Raw genomic sequence first — 24,073 nt, forward strand, 5'->3', positions numbered from 1 at the left:
GCAGCATTTCAAAAAGTGTCATGTTAACGGCAGGCGTTGACAGACAGAAATGCACTAGTGTAAACAGAACCTTAGTTTACTAGTTAAATAGTGCTAGCTTTAAAAAAAAACTTGTTTAATATAGTTTTTTTATACTGTATGCCGGTAAGTTTAATTTTTAGCGAACTTAACAGCCGGTTTAGGTGACTTTTATACTTGAAATAAAGTTTGGTAACACCTTATTTTACAGTGCCCTCATTACATATGTTACATGTACTTACCATAGTAATAACAGTAAATTATGCATAACTACATGCAAATAACACCTAACCAAACCCTAATCATAACCCCAATCCAATAGTAAGTACATGTTTTTAATTACAATTACTCAGTACTTAAATATACACTGATCAGGCATAACATTATAACCATTGCCAGGTAAAGTGAATAACACTGATTCTCTCTTCATCACGGTATCTGTTAGTGGTTGGATATAGAAGGCATTGAGTTACCATTTTGTCCTCAAAGTTGATGTGTTAGAAGCAGGAAAAATAGGCAAGCATAAGGAATTGAGCGAGTTTGACAAGCGCCAAATTGTGATAGCTAGACAACTGGGTCAGAGCATCTCCAAAACTCCAGCTCTTGTGGGGTGTTCCCGGACTGCAGCGTTCAGTATCTATCAAACGTGGTCCAGGAAGGAACAGTGGTGACCCGATGACAGGGACATGAACACTGTCACCAAGGCTTATTGATGCACTTGGTGAACGAAGGCTGGGCCGATCAAACAGACAAGCTACTGTAGCTTAAATTGCTCAAGAAGTTAATACTGGTTCTGACATAAAGTTGTCAGAATACACAGTGTATTGACGCCAGGGTGCCCATGCTGACCCCTGTCCACCGCTGAAAGAGACAACAGTGGGCACGTGGGCATCGCAACTGGACTACAGAGCAATGGAAGAAGGTGGCCTGGTTTGATGAATCACATTTTCTTTTACATCATGCGGATGCCACGCTTACCTGGGGAACGCATTGGACCGGGATGCACTATAGGAAGAAGGCTAGCACTGTGATGCTTTGGGCAATGTTCTACTGGGAAATCTTGGTTCCTGCCATCCATGTGGATGTTACTTTGACACATACCACCTACCCCTTTCATGGAAACAGTATCCCTAACAGTATCCCATAGTGACTATGGCCTCTTTCAGCATGATAATGCACCCTGCCACAAAGCAAAAATGGTTCAGGAATAGTTTGAGGAGCACAACGACTTTGATGTGTTGATTTGGCCTCCAAAATCCCCAGATCTCAGTCCAATCAAGCATCTATGGGATGTGTTGCAGTTGAACAAACAAGTCCGATCCATGGAGGCCCCACCTCACAACTAACATGATTTAAAGTATCTGCAGCTAACATCTTGGTGCCAGACACCACAGCACACCTTCAGGGGTCTAATGGAGACCATGCCTCGACGGGTCAGGAAAAACACTATATTAGGATGGTGGTCATAATGTTATGCCTGAGAAGTATACTAATATAGCACACAAACATGTTTTGTAAAGGGAAGATATAATGTCTTGCACAATTCATGAGTGCATGCTATTCCAAATAAAATAAGACGGTGTTTGTAATCTTCAAAATGTAGGCAGACGCACAAGCTCTGCACTTTATAGAATCAACTATGCACTAGATGAATCGATAACGAGACTGTAGATATGATCCTGTGATCTGGTAAAACGCAGGTACATTGCTTATTCTTGACATGTCCACAAACAACATGATTTGTAGAATAAATAAAAACAAGAGACCAAAACTGTGGATGAGACAGCTGAAATTTGCCATCAGCATCAGTAGCTACATTTAGATTGACATCTATTGTTTCAGTCGGAATAAAATTATTCTGATAATGTCTCCGAACATCCACACGAATGTTTACATGAATGTTAAATAAATTGATCAGATTGATGTGTGTGTTTATGTCACAAGCTTCAAATCGAAATTGATCTTTTGACGTGCACAAAGGAATATACAATTTCCTGCCACTGGCACATACTAGCTATCCTCCTTTTCTTTTTATTTGAAAAAGAAGACTAAATAATAATCTATTTCGGGGTGTTAATTATCAGATGACGAGCACATGAAGTTTTGTGTCATGATGACTAATATTTATCAAGCAGTAAAAACGCCTTGTGCCCAAAAGGAGGTGTCTGTAGATGAGAGTTTGATGCAAGGACTGGTGGGACGACATTGTCCTGCACCTCTTCACCGACCGTGGGTGTAAGGAGAATTTTAGACTGACACGATAAGCCATTTATGCAGGTTATGATAAGGGCTTTTGGGAAGGACAACATGCTTGCAATGCACTGGGAAGAAATAAGTCACCACATGTTCGATTTGTGTAAAATGCTCAGTGAATGTTTAAAGGCAATGCAAATTCTTCAACCAGACGTTTCACAAATAAACAAATAAACCTGGTGGCTTTAAGAATGGGATGGCCGTGCAACTTTCAGCGAGCGTGATCTGGCCCATTCTTAAAGCTGATTGTATGAAACATGAAACGAGAATGGAGATGGGACGTCACAGGTACAAACGTCATTGGGAAAAAAAACAACAGTAGACAGTCGATTAACCTCGACGAGACCGACTGACGCCAGACGGACGGGACACAAGACGCTCACAGACAGTTTAGTTGGTGGCAATTGGGGAGATGTATACTCACTTCTGACAGAAACAACCAGGACGGGTTCTCCGTTTTACAGACTTAAATACATCAGTGGTCATACTCTGCGTCATTTCATTCACTGTCACTTTTCACGCAAAGAAATGCGTGTATGACCACGCACTCACGCATGCAGCTGTTGGCTAACGAAGCCAAGTAGAAACTGAGCATTAAACGGATGTTTATAAAGATAGTAGTGATGAGTTAAGTTGCAGGGGTGAGGGTGAAGTCGGAGACGTTTTGTTGCGTATCGAAGGTTAGCATATTAGTTGGCATGTTAGTGGTGTATAGCATTGTAATGAACGTTGATAAGATTTCGTTTCTGCAGGCGAAAAGGCGCCGTATCAGCCGATAAGCGTCCATAGATTAGTGGCCACATGTTAGCCGAACAGAAGAGGGAAGATGGTCGAGCGGCAAGATGACGCAGAAATTAATAAAAATCTTATCAGTGTTCAGCTGCGATGCGTTTATCATGCTGAGCTGAGGTGGCGATCCAAAAACAGATAAATAATCATACAGGATTCAGCCACGTGAGACCGGAGAACATGCACTGAGAAGCAAATGAGACGCTCAAAAGAAAAGGATAAAAAAAAGCAACAAACTTTTGGGAACAGTGCATTTTACAGATGTGAAGCATATGCTTGACTAGAATCTGATCCGTCATTTCTTCAAATGAAGGTCATTCTATGATCTCTTGGTATTGAGATTAAGAGCCGGATTCACAATATATATATTTATATACAAACAAATTTGTTCAATTTTTTGTATTTTCCATTTCATTTTAGGTTTAAAATAATTGTGTTGTGTTTTTGTGATTTTATTATTGTCAATATAGTTTTATGATTTTTTAGTACATGAACTAAAAAAAAATAAAAAAATCTAGCAGAAAAAAATTGATTTTTATATTTTATTATATATAAAAAGGTATATATATATATATATATATATATATATATATATATATATATATATATGGAGGGGTCTGAAATTGTCATCGTTGGTGCATGTCCACTCTGAGAGACATAATCTAAAAAAATCCAGAAATCACAATGTATGATTTTTTTCAACTATTTATTTGTATGATACAGCTCCAAATAAGTATTTGAACACCTCAGAAAATCATTGTTAATATTTGGTACAGTAGCCTTTGTTTGCAATTACAGAGGTCAAATGTTTCCTGTAGTTTTTCACCAGGTTTGCACACACCGTAGGAGGGATTTTGGCCCACTCCTCCACACAGATCTTCTCTAGATCAGTCAGGTTTCTGGCCTGTCGCTGAAAAACACAGAGTTTGAGCTCCCTCTAAAGATTCTCTATTGGGTTTAGGACTGGAGACTGGCTAGGTCACGCCAGAACCTTGATATGCTTCTTACAGAGCCTCTCCTTGGTTATCCTGGCTGTGTGCTTCGGGTCATTGTCATGTTGGAAGACACAGCCTCGACCCATCTTCAATGCTCTAGCTGAGGGAAGGAGGTTGTTCTCCAAAATCTCGCAATACATGGCCCCGGTCATCCTCTCCTTAAAGGGGTACTTCAACGCTGGGAAGATGAATCTGTATTTAAACTGGGTCATTAATGTAGTACAAATGTGACATTTTTTATGTTATTTTGAAATTATTTTGGTGCCTTCTAGATTGAGAAAAGACAGAAAATATATTTGTGTCTCATGGGGATGAAAGACTACAATTCCCAGAATGCTTCGCTACCCTGTGAGGCCATTCCCAAAGCCACCACTACTGGATTACTGTGACTGAGTTGGAGAACAGACACTCTAATTAAATACTGATTGTGTCTGTTCAATGTAATGATCAAGTCGCCGCGTGAGTCTCACAGTACAATGCTGCAGGAGTCAGATTATATTTAATCTGAGTCCTGCAGCTGCGAGCTGAGTGCTGTGAATGCGATCTCCTATCCCCCATGTGCGAGTTGAAAACGTGTGGAAATAGCTCGCTCTGCTGGCTGTAGTCTTTAGCCTCTGGCCAAACATTCCAAAGATGACGCAAATATCGTCAATTTGCATCATGGGAATAATTTTTCCAGAAATACAATGCATAAATCTCTTGTCTCAGGGGGATATGAGGGGGGAGCACAATCATTTGAATATACTCCTGGGTTTCTACTGATACAAAGCCATATGCTAATCGCTGAAGTAACCCTTTAATACAGTGCAGTTGCCCTGTCCCATGTGCAGACAAACACCCCCAAAGCATGACGCTACCACCCCCATGCTTCACATTAGGGATGGTGTTCTTGGGATGGTACTCATCATTCTTCTTCCTCCAAACACGTTTAGTAGAATTATGACCAAAAATGTATATTTTGGTCTCATCTGGCCACATGAATTTCTCCCATGACTCCTCTGGGTCATCCAAATGGTCATTGGCAAACTTAAGACAGGCCTGGACATGTGCTGGTTTAAGCAGTAGAACCTTCTGTGCCATGCATGATTTCAAACTATGACGTCTTAGTGTATTGCCAACATTAACCTTGGAAACGGTGGTCCCAGCTCTTTTCAGGTCATTGAACAGCTCCTCCTGTGTAGTTCTGGACTGATTTCTCACCTTTCTTAGGATCATTGAGACCACACAAGGTAAGATCTTGCATGGAGCCCCAGTCCGAGGGAGATTGACAGTCATGTTTAGCTTCTTCCATTTTCTAAGGATTGTTCCAACAGTGGACCTTTTTAACCAAGCTGCTTGGCAATTTCCGAGTAGCCCTTTCCAGCCTTGTGGAGGTGTACAATTTTGTCTCTACTATCTTTGGACAGCTCTTTGGTCTCGGCCATGTTAGTAGTTGGATTCTTACTGATTGTCTATATGCAGCTAACAACCTCAAACAGGTACATCTAATTTAGTATAATAAATGGAGTGGAGGTGGGCCTTTTAAAGGCAGACTAACAGGTCTTGAGGGTCAGAATTCTAGCTGATAGACAGGTGTTCAAATACTTATTTTTTAGCTGTATCATACGAATGAATATTTAAAAAATCATATATTGTGATTTCTGGATTTTTTTTTTTTTCTTTAGATTATGTCTCTCACAGTGGACATGCACCTACGATGACAATTTCAGACCCCTCCATGATTTCTAAGTGGGAGAACTTGCAAAATAGCAGGTTGTTCAAATACTTAAAAAATGTAAAATAATAATTTAAAAAAAATGTTTTGGTTTTAGTATATATATATATATATATATATATATATATATATATATATATATATATATATATATATATATATATATATATATATATATATACTTTGTATTACCATTGCTTTTAAGACATAAAACAAAACATAAAACAACGTCAATAACAATATTGATAACAGTAAATACTGTAAAAACTTTTATACAGACATGTCCAATAGAGACAACTGTTATTTTTTTATTTATTTTTTTATAGTTATGGTATATTTTATCAGCATTCCAAGCCAGTAGAGACACAATATTGTGCATGTTTTTTTTTTTTGTTTTTTTTTTTTCAGATAACAACAACATAATTTGATTTAAAATACGATAATCTTAGGAAAATATTGTGCTTTCCGGAATTGCACTAATAATAACATTATTATAAAGTCCTCAGAATATATTTTAAGAACTTTATTTAAATTGTATTAAAGATCCTTGTGAATCCGGCCCAGCAACCATGCATGTTAGTGGTGGGAGAAAATGCTAATGGTTGGGTGTGGCTGAAGTGGAGGGTGTGGTCAATGGGGGGGCGTGGGTATCGTTAGCATTCACTTGTCGAGCATTTTACATCAGAACAATAGACCTAATACCTCAAAACGCTGGTTGCTGACTCTCTTCCCCTTCTTGTTCCACACAATCTTGGGCCGTGGTTCACCTGTGGCCTGGCAGATGAAGGAGGCAACGCCGCCTTGAACACCCGTCTGATCATTCGGGGTTCGTAAGAATTTTGGTGGCGCTGAAAGAGAGAAAGCGGGTAGAGACATGATTACACAACTGATTCAGACAGATTATTGAACGGAGGTCGGAATTTGTGTGCCTTGCACTCTTGGGGCGGGACATGGTTATACAACACAGCAGTAAATGAAAAAATAAATGCAATCAAATGAACAGGGAAAGATGTGAAGATAATCCCTTGAACACAGAAGCCTGCTGATGTCAAGACAGCAGAGGATCATTCATATGAATAATATAAACACATTGATATAAAACACCTCTGATAATTGTTCCAAGTAGTGAAAAGTTACATTTGCCAATATTTGTGCCAGAATGTATTACTGGATTTTTTTTGTTTTTTTTTTTGTTTTTTTACTTTTTTGAGGTATTTTTTATATATTATGGAAGTTTGTTTCCAACATGAAAGAAAACAAACAAATAAATAAATAATAATAGAAATTAAAAAAGTGTGAGTTATAAACACTGAGTTACAAGAAATAGTCTGAATTGTGAGTTTATTGCATAATTCTGACTTGAAAGAAAAAAATATAAAATAAAATAAAATAAAATAAAATAAAATAAAAAAATGTATTGTTTTATTCCATGACAGAAACATGCATCCTTACTATATGAATATAATCACATTTTTATTTATTTTTTTATTCATGATTAGGAATCTGTGTATTTGAAGTAATCTGTGCCTGAAACTGTGGTCATTATCAACACACCGAGCATATATATATATATATATATATATATATATATATATATATATATATATATATATATATATATATATATATATATATATATATATATATATATATATATATATATATATATATATATATATATATATATATATATATATATATATATATATTACATGGTTGTGATAGAAATAAGCAGCAGCATGTCTCTGTCAGAACATCAGAGCAATGAGATAAGAAATGCCATTTATTTTAAGAGATTTACATCATGATCTGTGAGCAGCTTAGGTGTCATTAATAGAGCAGACGGTAAATGAATCCCAGAGTCCAAAATTAACACTCACCAGGCTCCAAATGCAATAAAAACTGCAGAATGAACATTTGTCCTGTAACTTTATTAGGGACTTAATACATGATTTAAAAGCTATATAAAAATGATAGTCTGCCTCGCTGATGTAAGAGACACACGCAATTACATTCAAATACATTCAGGCCGCTGAAAAACACCAGTGAGTGGCATTACTGAAGCTGTGTCAAGGCAAAAATAGTGAAATATTTGACATACACTGCAGCAGATCGTTTAAAAAAAAAGTTTGTGGGCAGGATATATAATATGTAATACATTACATTACAAAAATGTAGGTAATAATTGGACTACTTTGATTACTTTTAGATTAATTTAGATATAACCTGTATATAACATTGATTTGAATAATATAATATAATATAATATAATATAATATAATATAATATAATATAATATAATATAATATAATATAATATAATATAATATAATATAATATAATATAATATAATAGCAGGGCTTTTATACATTTATGAACAGCAGTAACACATTATCATAACTGCATGCTATGAAGCATTAGTTGAGCATTGGTAAATAGTTAATTCATCATTTATAAAGCATTACTAGACATTCATGAGTAGATATAGATATGCTTATAAATCAAGAATAAAGCATTTATAGCTGATATATATATATATATATATATATTTTTTTTTTATTATTATTATTATTTTTAGTGCTATTTTGTAAAAAAATAAGTAAGCATGTAATCAATAAAAGTAACTATATTCGAACTGTTTTGTTTTTTCAAGCAGATTACACAGACACACAGACACACACACAGACACACAGACACACAGACACACAGACACACAGACACACAGACACACACACACACACACACACACACACACACACACACACACACACACACACACACACACACACACACACACACACAGAGACACACACACACACACACACAAACACAAGCACACACCTGTATGATTTATAAGCATTTTGAAAAGTGGGGATATGGCCAATGTCCTCATAAGTCATCCTCTCCTTGTAATACCTGTCATACGTCATTATACACATTTGTGAATACTAGTATCTATACTTTTTTCAATTAGTTGTTTAAATTTTTTTTTTTTTTTTTTTTTTTTTTTTTTTTTTTAATGCAAGATTTATATTTTATTTCAAATAACAAAAACAAAGTTCAGTAGTTTTAGTTAGCAATAACAACAATGGGACAGCCCTAGTGTAATGGGTTATCGTGGTGTCCATCTCTCATTAGGGATGAGGCAAGCCGGTTAATGCAGGATGTGACATACGTATCCCATAGTCCCTGTCTATAATTGGATCTGTGAGCAGGGTGTCACCACGACTACCAGAGGGATTTTACTGAGCGATCCAAAATATCTGCCGACGACTGCCAACACCCACCGCCCCTTTCTCTCTCTCTCTCTCTCTCTCTCTCTCTCTCTCTCTCTCTCTCTCTCTCTCTCTCTCTCTCTCTCTCTCTCTCTCTCTCTCTCACTCTCACTCTCACTCTCACTCTCTCATTCTCTCTCTCTCATTCTCTCTCTCTCTCTCTCTCTCTCTCTCTCTCTCTCTCCCTCTCTCTCTCTCTCTCTACTTCAAAGCGCAGTTTTCTCAGCATGTAAATACGTAAAATCGTATCTTCTGCGGCTGTCAGGACGGGTGTCATACAGTTATCTGTACACGCGCCGTGCCGCCGTGGAATACGACATCAAAGATGCGGCTGTCAGTGAATCTGCTCTAATGGCGTTTGGGGTCGACAGTAAATCCTGCTTAAGAGCTCACGCTGCACATCACCACAAGAACAGAGAAATTGCTTTTTTGCTTAAAACAGAGATGCTGCTGCTCAAATATGACGACACATGTTCCCCCGTAATCGCACTGTTTTAATGTGACACATGAGGCCGTGAAATAGCAAAACCAAAGAACACTAACACTGAACGGCAGCTGTGCGTTTGGTCTGATCCAGAAAAAAGCCAAACTCAACAGATTCAAGCCCAGTGCATAATTTGTAAAATAATAATTTCCTGATCAAAAACAGCAATAAAAAGGTGCAGACCGACACTGACCATACAACTTCAGTTTTCCCGGAACATACACTAAATGGTGACGGCAGAGCTGAAAGTTTCTACACGGCCTTATCTACATCAAAAACATCACTGTTTTCTCCAGAACGACTGTACAGCCAAATCTAATTTTGTAACAATATTGTCCTGTTTGACACTGTAAAACTGCTTTGACACAATTGCGATTGTAAAAGCACTATATAAATAAAGTTGATTGATTAATTAACTTCAGCCTAGTATATTATTCGGTCACGTATTTAGCATTGAGACAAAAAATCATTCAGTTTATATTTTTTTCACCGACGAGCCAAGAGGGGGAAAAATGAGGCATTGCCCCCTTAAATCTGATTTGTGCCTCCTCAGTTTCAATTTGGCAACAGGATGAGACGTGCTCTTGCACTTTGGCTGGTGCTGAGCCAGAAACTGACGCCTTTCAACTATTCAGTGTTTTCAACCACATAATGTTTATTTTACGATTCATACATTTAACATCTTAATCTGAGCCCTTATTTTCAAGAATTTTCAAAAAATGACATACCCAAATAAAAATGTCTGCAGCTCTTAAACCCTATGGTCTATATCCCTAATCTGGTTTTATTTTAAACTAGACACTTGAAATTATTTTACCCAAAAGTCAGAATAACTCAAAGTAGTATAGTAACAGAGTTAAACTGGGGGAAAATCTATGTAAGTGACTTAAATTGAATACTATATAAAAATATAATTTGCCTATAATTTGTTCAATTCAAAATCTATACACTGATGTCTTTCATAATCCTTTTAATTATAATTTGACTTTTTAAAAATGTATATCAGCTAACTTTGCATATAAAACAAGAAAGTTTCCTTTATTCTGTTCTCAGTTCTTTTATGCAGCATATTTCAAGAAAAATGTATACATGTGATGTAAATCCAGCAGATCATCTGAATTGCGGTGGAAACTCATAATGCGTTATATCAGCTAACATGATCAATAGGTGTTTATACGACACAACACCTTCACTTCCCTCATATTTAGCCAAGCAACTAATACGTTCGAAAATAATGTTCTAAAATACAGGCGCCTTACAATAAATAAATAAATCAAAATAAAAACTTTAGCTAAACTCTACTTAGCAATAAACATAAATCAATGAGAGATTTAGAAAAGCTGATCAAAAATATATTTGCCGAGTGCCTATAGCAATCCATAGCTTTCAAATATACACCATTAACCCGCGCTCGCTCTCTCTCTTTTTCGCGGTGCGTGCACATTTTCAGCAAGAACTGGAATACTAACTCTGCTCCGCTCATTCCGTGCAAACGTCACTATGTAATGCAGTTGTTTATGGCGGATTGTTTAAAAACCAATGGTGGAACACAAAATTAAAAATCTGACATTTTCTGGAACAGGATCTGGCTTAACTTAAGCACTGTTCATGCAACAGCGGAGCTCTAATATTAAAATGCACTAAAAATGTCATATTCGTGAGTCAGACTTACATTTTTGCAGCCTTTTTTTTCTTTTCTTTTTTTTTCTAATGTGAATGGGTAATTCTGCAGTATGTACATGTACAGTAGGGCTGCATGATTTGTGGAGAGAAAAAAAACATAATTGTGATTTTTCCGATTGTAATTGTCTAACGAAGCGTTCAAAAAATGTGATTAAAAACAAACTCCAAATGCAAACAGTCATGCTTCACTCCGAAACCTACGGTGCATCAGATTATGTACACTTAATTAAATCGCAGCTTTTGTGAACTTCCGTTTCCAGTGTGACAAAATACACAGATAGTCACATTAACTGTGCTCTTGTTCTTGGTTCGGGCTGCCAGGAGAGATTATTGTACGTAATGTGGTCCTGTGACACTGTACTAAACTACAATTTGCAATGTTTTCTGCCCCTAGTATTTCACTCAGCACATGCACTGCATGATACTGCTGTTGTTACTTCCGCTTCATTCATCACACTGGAAAGGGGCGGTTGTTTGCACTGCTTTGTGAGATACAGGGAGCTCTGAGTGTGATGCAGTAGATCATTTGAGTGTTTCAGAACTAGAGAAACAGTCCCTGTCTATCAGAAACCATTTCTGTCTTTACTCTTCTTCCAAAGCGAGTGACACGTTCAATTTCTCTTGCATGAGCAGCTTGTATTTGCTGTCTGTCAGAAACGCTTTCATGATCACAGTCTGTCAAATGTGCGTCTGCTCAGGAACCACTGCGCTTTAAAGATGCTGTTAACCTACCAATACCACATATACTTCAAATACAAATACAATTTTTTTTATGTATTATTATTGTCAGAATTAGTATACAGTATATCTAACATCATATCATCATAGCATGAAGATCATCATAGCTACAGTTATACACATCAAATGTCTGTTTATGGGAAGTCACGTAAATAATCTCATGCCATTTTCTCAATTTTACACATATTGTAATTGTATTCATTCATCAAACCCAACCAAATCAACACTGTCCGCAAAGTTATTGTATATATAAAAATACAATTTATATTTCCTTTAATTTACAAAAAAACTGCACACCAGTTTATATTAGAAGTAGGACTGTCAAAATTTGCATGTTAATAAAGCATTAACGCAAATACATTTTAATAGCACTCATTTTATTAACGCGCGATTAACGCAGCGCGCATTTTCTGTTTGATCCATGGTACGTAGCTGGAGAAATTGAGATAAGCTGGAAAGGATGCAGCAGCAAACATTAATAGGGAAAGAAAGTGTTAACAATAACATTACTATTCTGAAACAAGTGCAGTTATAGCCTACATTAGCTACCGTATTTACTGCTTAACTGTTATTAGACTCCAGGTCGAAAGAAAAGTGCGTTTTTTTCACTGAGCACATTCTCTGCAGTCCGAGCGCAATGCACTGAAGCACACTCTCGCTCATATCTGAGGTAAATCATTAACACCATCACCACTTACAGTACATGTTTTTATTGAACTAAATACATTACAATCGGCTAAAACGCTCCCGAGTTCGGCACACACACACACAAAATACCGGCAGTTCAATAGATAGCGCACATCTCTTAAAGGAGCCGCACTATATTCCTACTCGTGGAATATGGACCTCCTCCAGGTATAGTGTGGTACTGGTGCGCTCACAGCTCCGCATAACAGCTTTCACATTACCAGTTTTTCATATGAACTGTGCCCTGTTCTGAATTAAACTGCCAGTGTAAAAACTCCCTTTATTTGTATTCTTTAAATGAGAGAAATCACTGCTTATTCTGAATTTTGAAGCTTAGGCTTAAGAGACATGTTCTTTGAAAAAATCTGTGGACTTTGATACATCTTCATGCTCTGAGTATGGTTCACTAATAATAAATATACTTTTGAATAAAGAATGCATATATATCCATACCCATGTTGATTAAAGTATTAAAGTATTAAAAACATAGATCTGATAAAAATGTACGATTAAATTGAGATTAATCGTGAGTTGATTTATGACAATATGTGATTAATCGTGATTAAATATTTTAACCGATTGACAGCCCTAATTAGAAGTTAAAAAAATCTACAATTTATTTTTGTTATGTTTATTTTATCTGCATATTTGAATTAATGAATCAATCAGATCCATCCATCCATCCATCCATCAGCCCACCCATCCGTCCATCCATCCATCCATCCATCCATCCATCCATCCATCCATCCACCCACCCACTCATCCATCCATCCATCCATCCATCCATCCATCCACCCACTCATCCATCCATCCATCCATCCATCCATCCATCCACCCACCCACTCATCCATCCATCCATCCATCCATCCACCCACCCACTCATCCATCCGTCCATCCATCCATCCGTCCATCCATCCATCCACCCACCCACCCATCCACTCATCTATCCATCCATCCATTACAGGTCAAACTTTTAGAAACATTACTATTTTTAATATTTTAAAAGAAGAAGTCTTATGTTCTTAAAGTCTGCATTTGTTCAAAATACAGAAAAAAGGTATAATATTGTGAAATATTATAATTTAAAATAATGTTTTTTTTTTTTTTTTAAATTTTAATACACTTTAAATAATAATTTATTTATTTGATCCAAAGCTGAATATACATCAGCTATTTATAAAGCACATATTAATGCATTATTTTGCATAAACATATTCTGAATCCCTTAATTATACCCTAATGCCTGAACTTAACAACTACTTTACTAACTATTCATAAGCAGTAATTAATAATAATAATAATAGATTTTATTTATAATGCACTTTTCATTCCGAAGAATCTCAAAGTGCAACAGGGGGGGGGGGGGGGGGGATAACAACAAGAAAATGAATAACAAGTAAAAATATAGAATACTACAAACAATCAACCAACACAGAAAACAGAACAGAAACAGAGCTGATGGTGAATAGAAACAGAGCTGATGGTAAACAGAAACAGAGCTGATGGTGGACAGAAAACAGCTGATGGTGGAAGTCTCTGTTAGCTCCGCAGCACACTGTGGTCCACTCCATGTTGCAGATTTCTCCCAGCGGCAGTGTGTCCTGATGACATCGCCGAAGCACGACAGCTGAAGACCAGATGATGGGTCTTCTTCATGACGATTCAAACAATGGGGATCGCTGCAGCACCATGCAGGAGGCAGAACATTTTTCCGGGCACTTCTGTGGACACACTGGGGTCGGCGCAGATGTCCAAGCCGCTCCACGGCCGCAATGCAGGACGGAACAGCGGCGCAGCTGAGAAGCGGAACATCCCAACATCATGCCGGACGCCGATGACGATAGCCCGGATGACGCTAGCCCGGTGCAAACTTCAGCCACCATGCAGCTTAAGCCCAAGGGAGACCACCAGTGAGCACCCGCGGCGAGAAACATCAAATGTCCTCCAAACCAGAAACCAACCGCAGCAATTCAAACATAAACATTAGAGAAGCGGCTGAAAACGACGAAACGACGAACAACGTCCTCTCAGTGGCTGCCAGCAACCAGCAACAGTCCCAATTGTAGCTCTGACTGTTAGACTAATCACAAACATAAGGAAATAAAATAAAATCTAAATCTAATAGTACATTAACATGATTTGTGGGTGGAGAAGCGGCGAACAGACACAACGCCAGCGTCCTCTCCCCCACGTTGCCAATTAATAATTAATTATTAATTCCAATAATTGGGAGTTTAGTGGGGGAAAGTCATATAGTTAATAGTTAATTAATAGTGAGAGTGGACCTATTCTAAAGTGTGATCGAGACTTCTTTCAAAAACATTAAAAATAGGAATGTTTCCAAACTTAATCAGTACAAACATATATACACACAAGCTGTATTTGTTCCAATATTAATAACAAGATGGGAAATTAAAATCAAATTTAAAAGAGAATGTAAAATCAAATCTAATAAACAAAATATAAAATAACGTAAACGTAAACTTAAAAACAAAATACTAATAATTTCTTAATGGTTCCAGACCCTAATTGTAGATATCGCATAGATGAGCATCATGAGTGTGTGTGTTAAACCCATCAGTTATGAGCATTCAGAGTGTTTGATTGAACACTGGGAACAAATGAGTATTTCACAACACCCTCCTGTCTTTCTGTTTGTCTGTCTGTGTCTTTATCTCAGAGATAGGGTTCGAGGGTCTGGTCGAGGGTTCAGGTTTTGTGGGGCCATTTGCTGCTGTGATTACATTGGATGGTTATTTTTGGCCGCCGCTTCAAACAGACACTTTAGCTGGCAGAACAGCATATTAAACAGACAACATTACTTTACCACACTCCACACACACACTCCACACACACACACACACACACACACACACACACACACACACACACACACACACACTTTCAAAAAAACCCAACAATAATGTTATTAATGTTTGTAAAATGTTCCCAAAAGGGCATCTGATGCTGACAAGTGTTTATCACAGATGGCCTTGGTACTGAAGTTACAGTACATGTGACGTTTTGGGAGTATATGACAACAAGCTGCCTGGAGATATGTGACATAAACATGGTAAAAATTGTTCAGTTTCACATGAGCAGCAGGACAAGCACAGGTACCATCCGCCTTTCGCTCAGGTGCAACTGAGTGACCGACATGTCATTTATTACAGATGAATCACACATGAAACACACTCATGTCATGTTTGCTGTGGACTCACAGAAGAAAAACAGGTAACACTTTAGTATGGGGAACACATATTCACTATTAACTACGACTTTTGCCTCAATAAACTCCTAATTTACTGCTTATTAATAGTTAGTAAGGTAGTTTTTGTAGCATTTAAGTTTAGGTATTGGTTAGGCTTAAGAATAGGTCATGAAGAATAAGGCATTAATATGTGCTTTATAAGTTCTAATAAACAGCCAATATCCTAGTAATATGCATGCTAATAAGCAACTAGTTAATAGTTAATAACTAAACCCTAAAATAAAATGTTACCAAAACATACATAAAAATAGGGTTGTAAATTAAACAAATAGTTTACAATTAATAGGAACTAGATATGCAGATAGTTTCTAACTATTACAATATAAGAATACATGAGACTTGGTTTTATTATTTGGGTCTTAATGCAATTGCATGCAGTCATTTTTTTTTCAGTTTGATGTAATTGCTTTGCTAATTTTCTGGTGCTGCAGTATATCCTAGTTGCTCTTAAAGACTGAAGGGTTGGCTTTAACACACACACACACACACTTGTGTGAGAGCAGCGTGACCTTTCACACAGCATTAATTTAATGGTGGGCTATGAGAATGTTTCAAGCTATTTTCACAGCACAGCGACTTCATAACGGCCACAACAACATAAAATCTGCCCTGGCAGAGGTGACTGGCTCACACACACCTGAGAGAAATACACACAGCTGTCTGTCTGTCAAATAGCATGTGCAACACAAACACATACAACACCGTTTTCAAGTGAAAGACAATAATACGTTTTCAAGTGGCCGGGTTGTGTGCCGTTCAGCCAATCGGTGAGACATTTTGTAACATTGACACTTTTATTGAACTGAATTTAATCAACATTAAACTGAATTGAGCTGAATAACAGACACTATTGTCTTTTTAAAGCTGCTTTACAGTAGAATTTGAAGTTGTCTTATTTTTTGCATCACTGATTCTGTTATTTTCCTGTGTATCACTGTAAAGCTGATTTGAAACGCTCTGCATTGTACAAAGAGCTGTATGAATAAAAGTGCTTTACTATTTTTTTAATTATATGTAGACCAAAAGTGCCCTCTGACTTCCACAGTTCTAGTGTGTTTGTTTAACACGAAAACGAGGCTGACCTCAACAGAAGCTCGGCTTGTGTGTGTGCGAGCTCCATATGGCTGACGCTCAGCTAATGAGAATCTCTGGAGAGCGACAGCTCACGGGACCTGAGCGATGATCTTTCCTCTGAGAGCAGCGTTTTAACGGCCAGATGACGACCTTCGATAAGAACGACATCATCTACTTGTGCGATTTGATTCATGAGGCGACCACGTCAACATCCGTTATCGTTGGATTCTCGCCGACGGCCCTGCCCACGCACCTGACCTTCAGGATTTAAATTCGGCCGTGAGTAGCGAGACAGGCAAAGACAAACAGGCAAACATTTTAATCGCAATAAAAGTCTCATGATCTCATGTTCCCCATCATGCTCTTCACCTGATAAAACAGCTGATCCTCTTACAGAAGGATTTTGGACTCTGATTCACGCAGCGGGTCACGGACATCACCTGGTTCCCCAGGCAACAGCGACTGTCACTTCACAGCCCCCGCAGGTCTCTGCTCATGTTGAGGTATTGACGTACGCCTCCGGCCACTTTTACAGTCTGACATTTGTGTTTCTATCTTTACTTGATTTTCACACACACACAAAAAAAAAACAGGAATTTTTAAATTGTTGGCACAGATGGCACAGATATGGGTCAGAGCAGATGAGACTCCAAACTTGACCAACACCTCTACCAACAACAGAACAACCTAATATTCAATTCTGTGTCAGCGTGTGTGTGTTTAGCTTGATGATCTGGCCTTGAGTGTGTGTTTGTGTGCGTGTGCGTGCGTGCATGCATGCGTGCGTGTGTGTTGTGTGTGATAGTTCATGGTTATTCCAAAAGAGTAAACTAACTTTCTCCTCACTAATATTTACCTCAACAGCTGACCATGGGATCAAGGACAATGTACGTATGTTGACAGGAACAAAGTGCAATTTCCCAAAAATAGCCTATCGTGCTGGTGTTGTTGCTAAAGCTCAAAGCTGGTAAATGCAGCCACATCACAGTGTAGCCTAAGGGTGTTTTCCCACTTGGGTCCTCTTTAAAAGAACCAAACTCAGACTCCTTTAAGTGGACCAAGAGGTGAACCAAGTGAAAAAGGACCCAGTTCTCTTTATGTTCACACTGTCCCTGTACCTAAAAGAGGATTTTGATCCTGTTTGGTCCACTTGAATAGTACTGTGAACTCAGACCCCTTTTGTGTTCATACTATTGTTTTTTGGATCTATTCCAATTCGGTGTTTGATGGCTAACCCTATGGTCTTCAAATGATCCCATTGACTTACATTGTTTGTCCCTCAGTAACCAAGATATTTGTTTGTAAAGATTGTTTTTTTTTTAATGACATTGCTACAAATGCTGTTGAATTAAGTAGTTTATATTTTTTACACAAAAATGTTTATTTCATTGCAGAAGGCAATGATAACATCAGCATACAAAAAATAAACAATACAATAAAATAATAAAAGAAAGATCTAAATTAATTAAACTACTTTACTTTTTTAAGGGTAAAGTATAGGTATGCATAAAAGCAGCATTCAAGAAATGGAATGATCACAAAAAAATAAAACTACATATTCTTCACTGTAGCTGCTCCACTGATTCTTATATTAGGCTCGTAATGCAGATGTTTACATTCACTTAATACAAATCCACCTGTTTATGTGAAACTTGTGTGTTTTTGACACTTTAAAATAAATGACGCTAAAGACATGGCTTCTGTGCATGTGCTTTAGGCGCTCGTAACACCATTTTAAACTGACAAGGCGTGCAACTGCATCTCTCTCACACATTTTGGAAGTGGTTGAAATTGCAATAAACAAGTTTAAGCTGAGAATTAATAATTCGTAGAGATTTGTTAGTCTTTTGATGACCAAACTACAATGGAATTCACAAACAGAAAAATCAAGTAAGCCCAGAGCGGTTTATGTTCAGATTGAGTGTTTTTAGCGAACCGTACAATAAAATGAGATTGAACCGTACCCAGACCACCTCCCATGATGGTCTCGGTTCGGTTCATTTTAAAGGGATCTGAGATCGTTTGAAATGTGTTCACAGATGGGCCAAAAATCACGTGAATCGTGCCCAGACCCCTGAAAAGGAACAAGTGTGAAAACACCCTAAGACCCACTGTTCCCAAGTTTCCCACAAATGCTAAGCAGGGCTGAGCCTGGTCAGTACCTGGATGGGAGACCTCTTGGAAAAACTAGGTAGCTGCTGGAAGAGGTTTAGTAAGGTCAGCAGGGGGGTGCTCGCCATGTGGTCTGTTGTGGGTCTTCACAACCCAGTAATTACAGGGACACTATACAGTAACAAGCACTGTCCTTCATATGAGATATTAAACTGAGGTCCTGACTCTCTGTAGTCATTAAAATCCCAGGAGGTCCTTCTGAAGAAAAGAGTTGGGGTGTGACACTGGCCTCTTTCCATCATCCCCATATACTGATTAGCTTCTTCACTCGGTCTCCATCTTATTATCTATAGTGTTCAGTGACCTCTGTGGGGGGCAGGGTCAGCAGCGGGGTTGGGGGGTGGGGGTGGGGGAATTTGGGGGACCCCCGGTAGGAGTCGTGTTGGGGGGTGTTGGGGGTTTATCCCCCTCGTTAGTAATCATGTTCCTGGGGGAAAAGGGATTGCCGGGTACAAATCTTCTTCACGGGGGTACTGTGGTGCGAGCGATCTGGTTTCTTAGCTCTACACAGATCCACCAAAAACCATTGCAATACCACTTGAACAAACTGGTAAACCCAGTGAGCAATTGTAAACATTGAGACAGCTTTGAAACATATGCTGGTCAGGGGGGATAGTGGACGTGAAGGTTCTAGTAGACATCATGCATCATTCACTTACTGCCTGCAGAGAATTGTACATAGACTTTAAAGAAAGCTTTGAAGTAGGAGGGTGCTGATGTAGTGGAAGTCCTCAGGGCCTTGTCAGAGCCTCAAATTTGATGTTTGCTTCTACAAGTAGCCAGTGGAGGAAGATCAAGGTTGATTGATGGGTTGGACCAGATGCACCATCCAGATGCCATCATCATCTGTAGAGGTTCAATCATGCCAACAGCGCACTGCTGTGCATGCATGACACAGCACGACTAGGACATCATTGAGATGTGGTCTGCAAACTTGAGTTGTTGAGCCTAGCTGTATGGTGATGTTGTGGCTTAGAAAACAAGGAGTTCTGTCTTTGTAAGGTTGATCACAAGGTGATGTTCCTTCCTCCAGAACAAAATGGAGACATACGATGTCCGATATATTAACTGGAATTTTGTAGGGCTGGAATGACAGGAGTAGCTGCACAACAGGATTTGGCCAGCAGTAGCGCAAAGCAGAGCTAGCAGTGTGTCTTTATAATTGGGCCCAGTCAGGTCGTGTAAATGGAGAAGAGAAGAGGGCCAAGAACCAAACCCTGAGGTACTTCATGGTTATTAGATGTGACAGACTACAGGGTCTTCTTAAGAAGCTGATTTGACATCTTGGCACCCGTAAAAATGACACCTTCTAAAACAAACAGCAATGAACTCCTTTTCAATGAAAATGGAAAATACGCTTTGGTCAGGGTGCAGTTAGCTCTGAATAGATGCTTTAGAAATAGACATAATTAATTATTGATCTATCTTTTCTCCTTTCTATTCATTCCTGCTCTCTGATAGAAAAAGAAATGCTGAGGATTTCACTCGTCTTTTATTCCGCAGAGTTTATTGGAACTGACCATGTGACCTGCTAAAGGAGGCTGGGATAGTCCATTGATAAGAGCCTGCCTGATGTGAAACGGCCTTCTCCACACTGGCCCACCAGTGTGTTAAATGAAAGAATTTGTCAGAAATGAACACACACAGACAAAAAAATACGTGATGCTGAAGAAAGTGTGTTCCAAGGGGCATAGATTATGCCTTCCCAGGGTACTTCGAAGAAAGAATAACCATTCTAAACAGAAGTGCTCAAAAATAACTACTTCAAAGGACCCTTTGAAATCAACGTTTGTGTGGGGTTCAACTGATGGGCACTTCACTCCCAAGATTCTTCACACTGCATCAGAAACTCTAAACCTGCACAAGATGCAATGCAAATTAAGTCAGCTGTACTTAATTCCTTTGATCTATCATCTTAATAAAGGGAAGAGAAGTGTTTTACACAATGATACATACAAGTATAACTGAATAGCATTAGCTTTGCCTTTGTGAGATGGTAAAAATGACTCGTTTGGCTTGCTTTCGAATAGCTATCCTCTGAATGTAGAGGGAGTAGGGCATAGGCATGATCACCCCTGATTAGAACACATCCAATTTCATACTTCCTCATCATAGGACATGATCTCCCTTCAGATCAAGCACCACTTGTCTCACTTGTTGTGGATAGAAGAACAAAACACAGACACACACACACACACACACACACACACACACACACACACACACACACACACACACACACACACACAAAACAACTGGACACAAAGAGAGAAGATGAAGAATTGGCTTCCATTTCATTCTTACCCTCATTTTCTCTTCCTCTCTCGCTCTGTCGTTTTTTCTTAGCCTACAGTCTTCACAGTTAGATTTATGCCATTTATCATGCTGACACCCTCCCTGTCTCTCTCTCTCCCTCCCTGTCTCTCTCTCTCCCATCCCTCTAACAAATGAGTCTCATCCTGTCTGTTTAGACACACAAACCTCTTCCCATGTATAACGTACGAATGAAGGAAAACACTAGCTGCGCACACACTCTGAAGAATGGTGTTGGTTTCGCTGAGAGGAGTTTCACAGATGGCGAGGGGAAGTGACTGTGTGAGGTGGCACAGTGGGACACACGCACACAAATACTCTTCAGGACTGCCAGAAGGGAGTGTGTGTGTGTGTGTGTGTGTGTGTGTGTGTGTGTGTGTGTGTGTGTGTGTGTGTGTACAATTATAAGTATGCACAGAAGTCTTTTTATGAAGATGGTCAATTTGAGTGTTTCTCTGAAGAAAATCAACAGTCCTCAGATCACAAGATCACAGTGGAAGTTGCAGTGTTGTGGCCTTCGCTGGTGAATGTCAGTGACCATAGGGAGTCCCGTACGTCATTTTATCATTCTGAAGAGTGCTCATGAGTGACCCCTTTGTGCATTCTAAATGCACTATTGTGGAGCTCACAGAAACTAGAGCCGTGTCTCAAATTGCGTGCTTGTGCACTATTCTATAACAGTGGCGAGGCCAGAAATGTTTAACTGAGTGGACCTTGGTAGAACAGTTATATGAAAATGTTTTTGCTCTACAGTAATTATTTTTTAATGAAACTTTTTGTACGTGCTAAAGTTATTAGTGTTGTCACATAGGCATATTCGTTTCTGCTATCCCAATGTTGTTGTTTTTTTGTCTGTTCTGATTGGGTGGGCCAGCCGTCAATCTGAGTGGGCCAGTGCCACACTGGCCCTTATGTAGCCTCGCCCCTGTTCTATAACATTTTTAAGTATAAATAGTGTAAGTAGTGAGTAAAGAAAAAGTGCGCTTTAAACACCCGGATGATGCACTAAATTAACAGAAAACATGAAGTGTGGAATGTTGGACACTTAATGCACTCAACTGTCACAGCTTTAATAACATAGTGGAGGGGGAGGCACTACCACATTCCGATGTTGAACGACAAAATAACCATGTAAAGTTCATACACTACACGGCTGAGTACATAAGTATAGCGTATAAGTGCATAGTGTATAGTGCGTCATTTGGGACATAGCTTAGGATTTGTATAGTCTTACAGAGTCTAGCAAAAGTCACACATGATGAAATGTTTACCTTGAACGCACAGGGAAAATAATTTTGCAAATGGATTAATGCTAATGGAATTCCTGTAGCCCAACCTCATCATGCCAAGGGCATGGGTAGGATTCCCAGGGAATACATTTACTGACAAAATGTATACCTTGCAATGTAAGTTGCTTAGGGTAAAAACATCTGCCAAATACATTCATGTGATGTAACGTAATATACAATCATGAGGTCTAACAAGACACGCTTTCCTTTCCCGGCAATTAGCACAACTGAAGTCAAAATGATGGGTATTGACAGAACTCATCTAGAATTACACTGTCATTCAAACATTTTTGATCTGTAAGATTTTTTTAATGTTTTTAGAAGTTTCTTATGGTCACCAACACTGCTTTTATTTTAATAAAAATAAAAACAGTAATATTAGGAAATATTATTAAAGTGTAAAAATAACAGTTTTCTTTTTGAATATATTTTATGTCTAATATTTGACCCTCATAAGGTTTTTTTTTTTATTTTATTTTTATTAAGATTTCTACATCATCTGAAAGCTGAATAAATACGCTTTCTATTGACGTTAGGATATGTTGTTGTATATTATGATGACAATATTGGGCTTAGATACAACTATTTGAAAATCTGGAATCTGAGGGTGCAAAAAAATCTAAATATTGAGAAAATTGCTTTTAAAGTTGTCTAAAGGAAGTCCTTAGCAATGCATATATCTAATAACACTAATAAAACATTTTTTATATATATTTAGGGTAGGAACTTTACAAAACATATTCATGGAACATGATCTTTACTTAATATCCTAATGATTTTTGGCATAAAAGTAAAATTGAAAAATTTGACCCATACAATGTATTGTTGGCTACTTCCAGAAATATACTCATGAGACTTATGACTGGTTTTGTGGTCCAGGGTCACATATGATGATTTGCTGCTCAATAACACAATGTTTTTCAACAATGATAATAATTGTTATTATTATCAATGTTGAAAAACATTGTGTAATTTTTTTTTTTCAGGATTCTTTGATGAATAGAAAGTTCAAAAGAACAGCATTTATTTTAAATATTATCGTTTGTAACATCATAAATGTCTTTACTGTCACTTTCTATCAATTTAATGCATCCTTAGTGTATAAATGTATTAATTTCTTTAAAGTCCACCGCCCAAAAAAAAAAAAAAAAAAAAAAAAAAAAAATATAGCAGACTACCCAATGCTCCAGCAGCTCAGCGTGTCATGTGAGACAGAGCTTAAAGCACCAAACCTGAGGAACGCAACTATTTGGACCATTAGAGCTTGGCTTCTAGGAAATCTAGATGTTTTTCTAGAGAGATCCTCGTTTACCAGGTTG

At 38.1% G+C, this 24,073-nt stretch overlaps 1 protein-coding gene across 28 annotated transcripts in view; it reads right to left on the reverse strand.

Moving 5' to 3' along the window:
* Positions 1 to 24,073, reverse strand: part of LOC137055698 (receptor-type tyrosine-protein phosphatase delta) — a 633,917-nt gene that overhangs the window by 124,965 nt on the left and 484,879 nt on the right. For all 28 annotated transcript variants that reach the window (XM_067430762.1, XM_067430433.1, XM_067430164.1 and 25 more), the window contains exon 9: positions 6,472 to 6,617. In XM_067430762.1, the coding sequence (XP_067286863.1) occupies positions 6,472 to 6,617 (146 nt within the window). The remainder of the gene's footprint in view (positions 1 to 6,471; positions 6,618 to 24,073) is intronic.

This window comes from Pseudorasbora parva, chromosome 1 (genome assembly GCF_024679245.1).
Source record: "Pseudorasbora parva isolate DD20220531a chromosome 1, ASM2467924v1, whole genome shotgun sequence".
In the NCBI taxonomy this organism is placed as follows: Eukaryota; Metazoa; Chordata; class Actinopteri; order Cypriniformes; family Gobionidae; genus Pseudorasbora; species Pseudorasbora parva.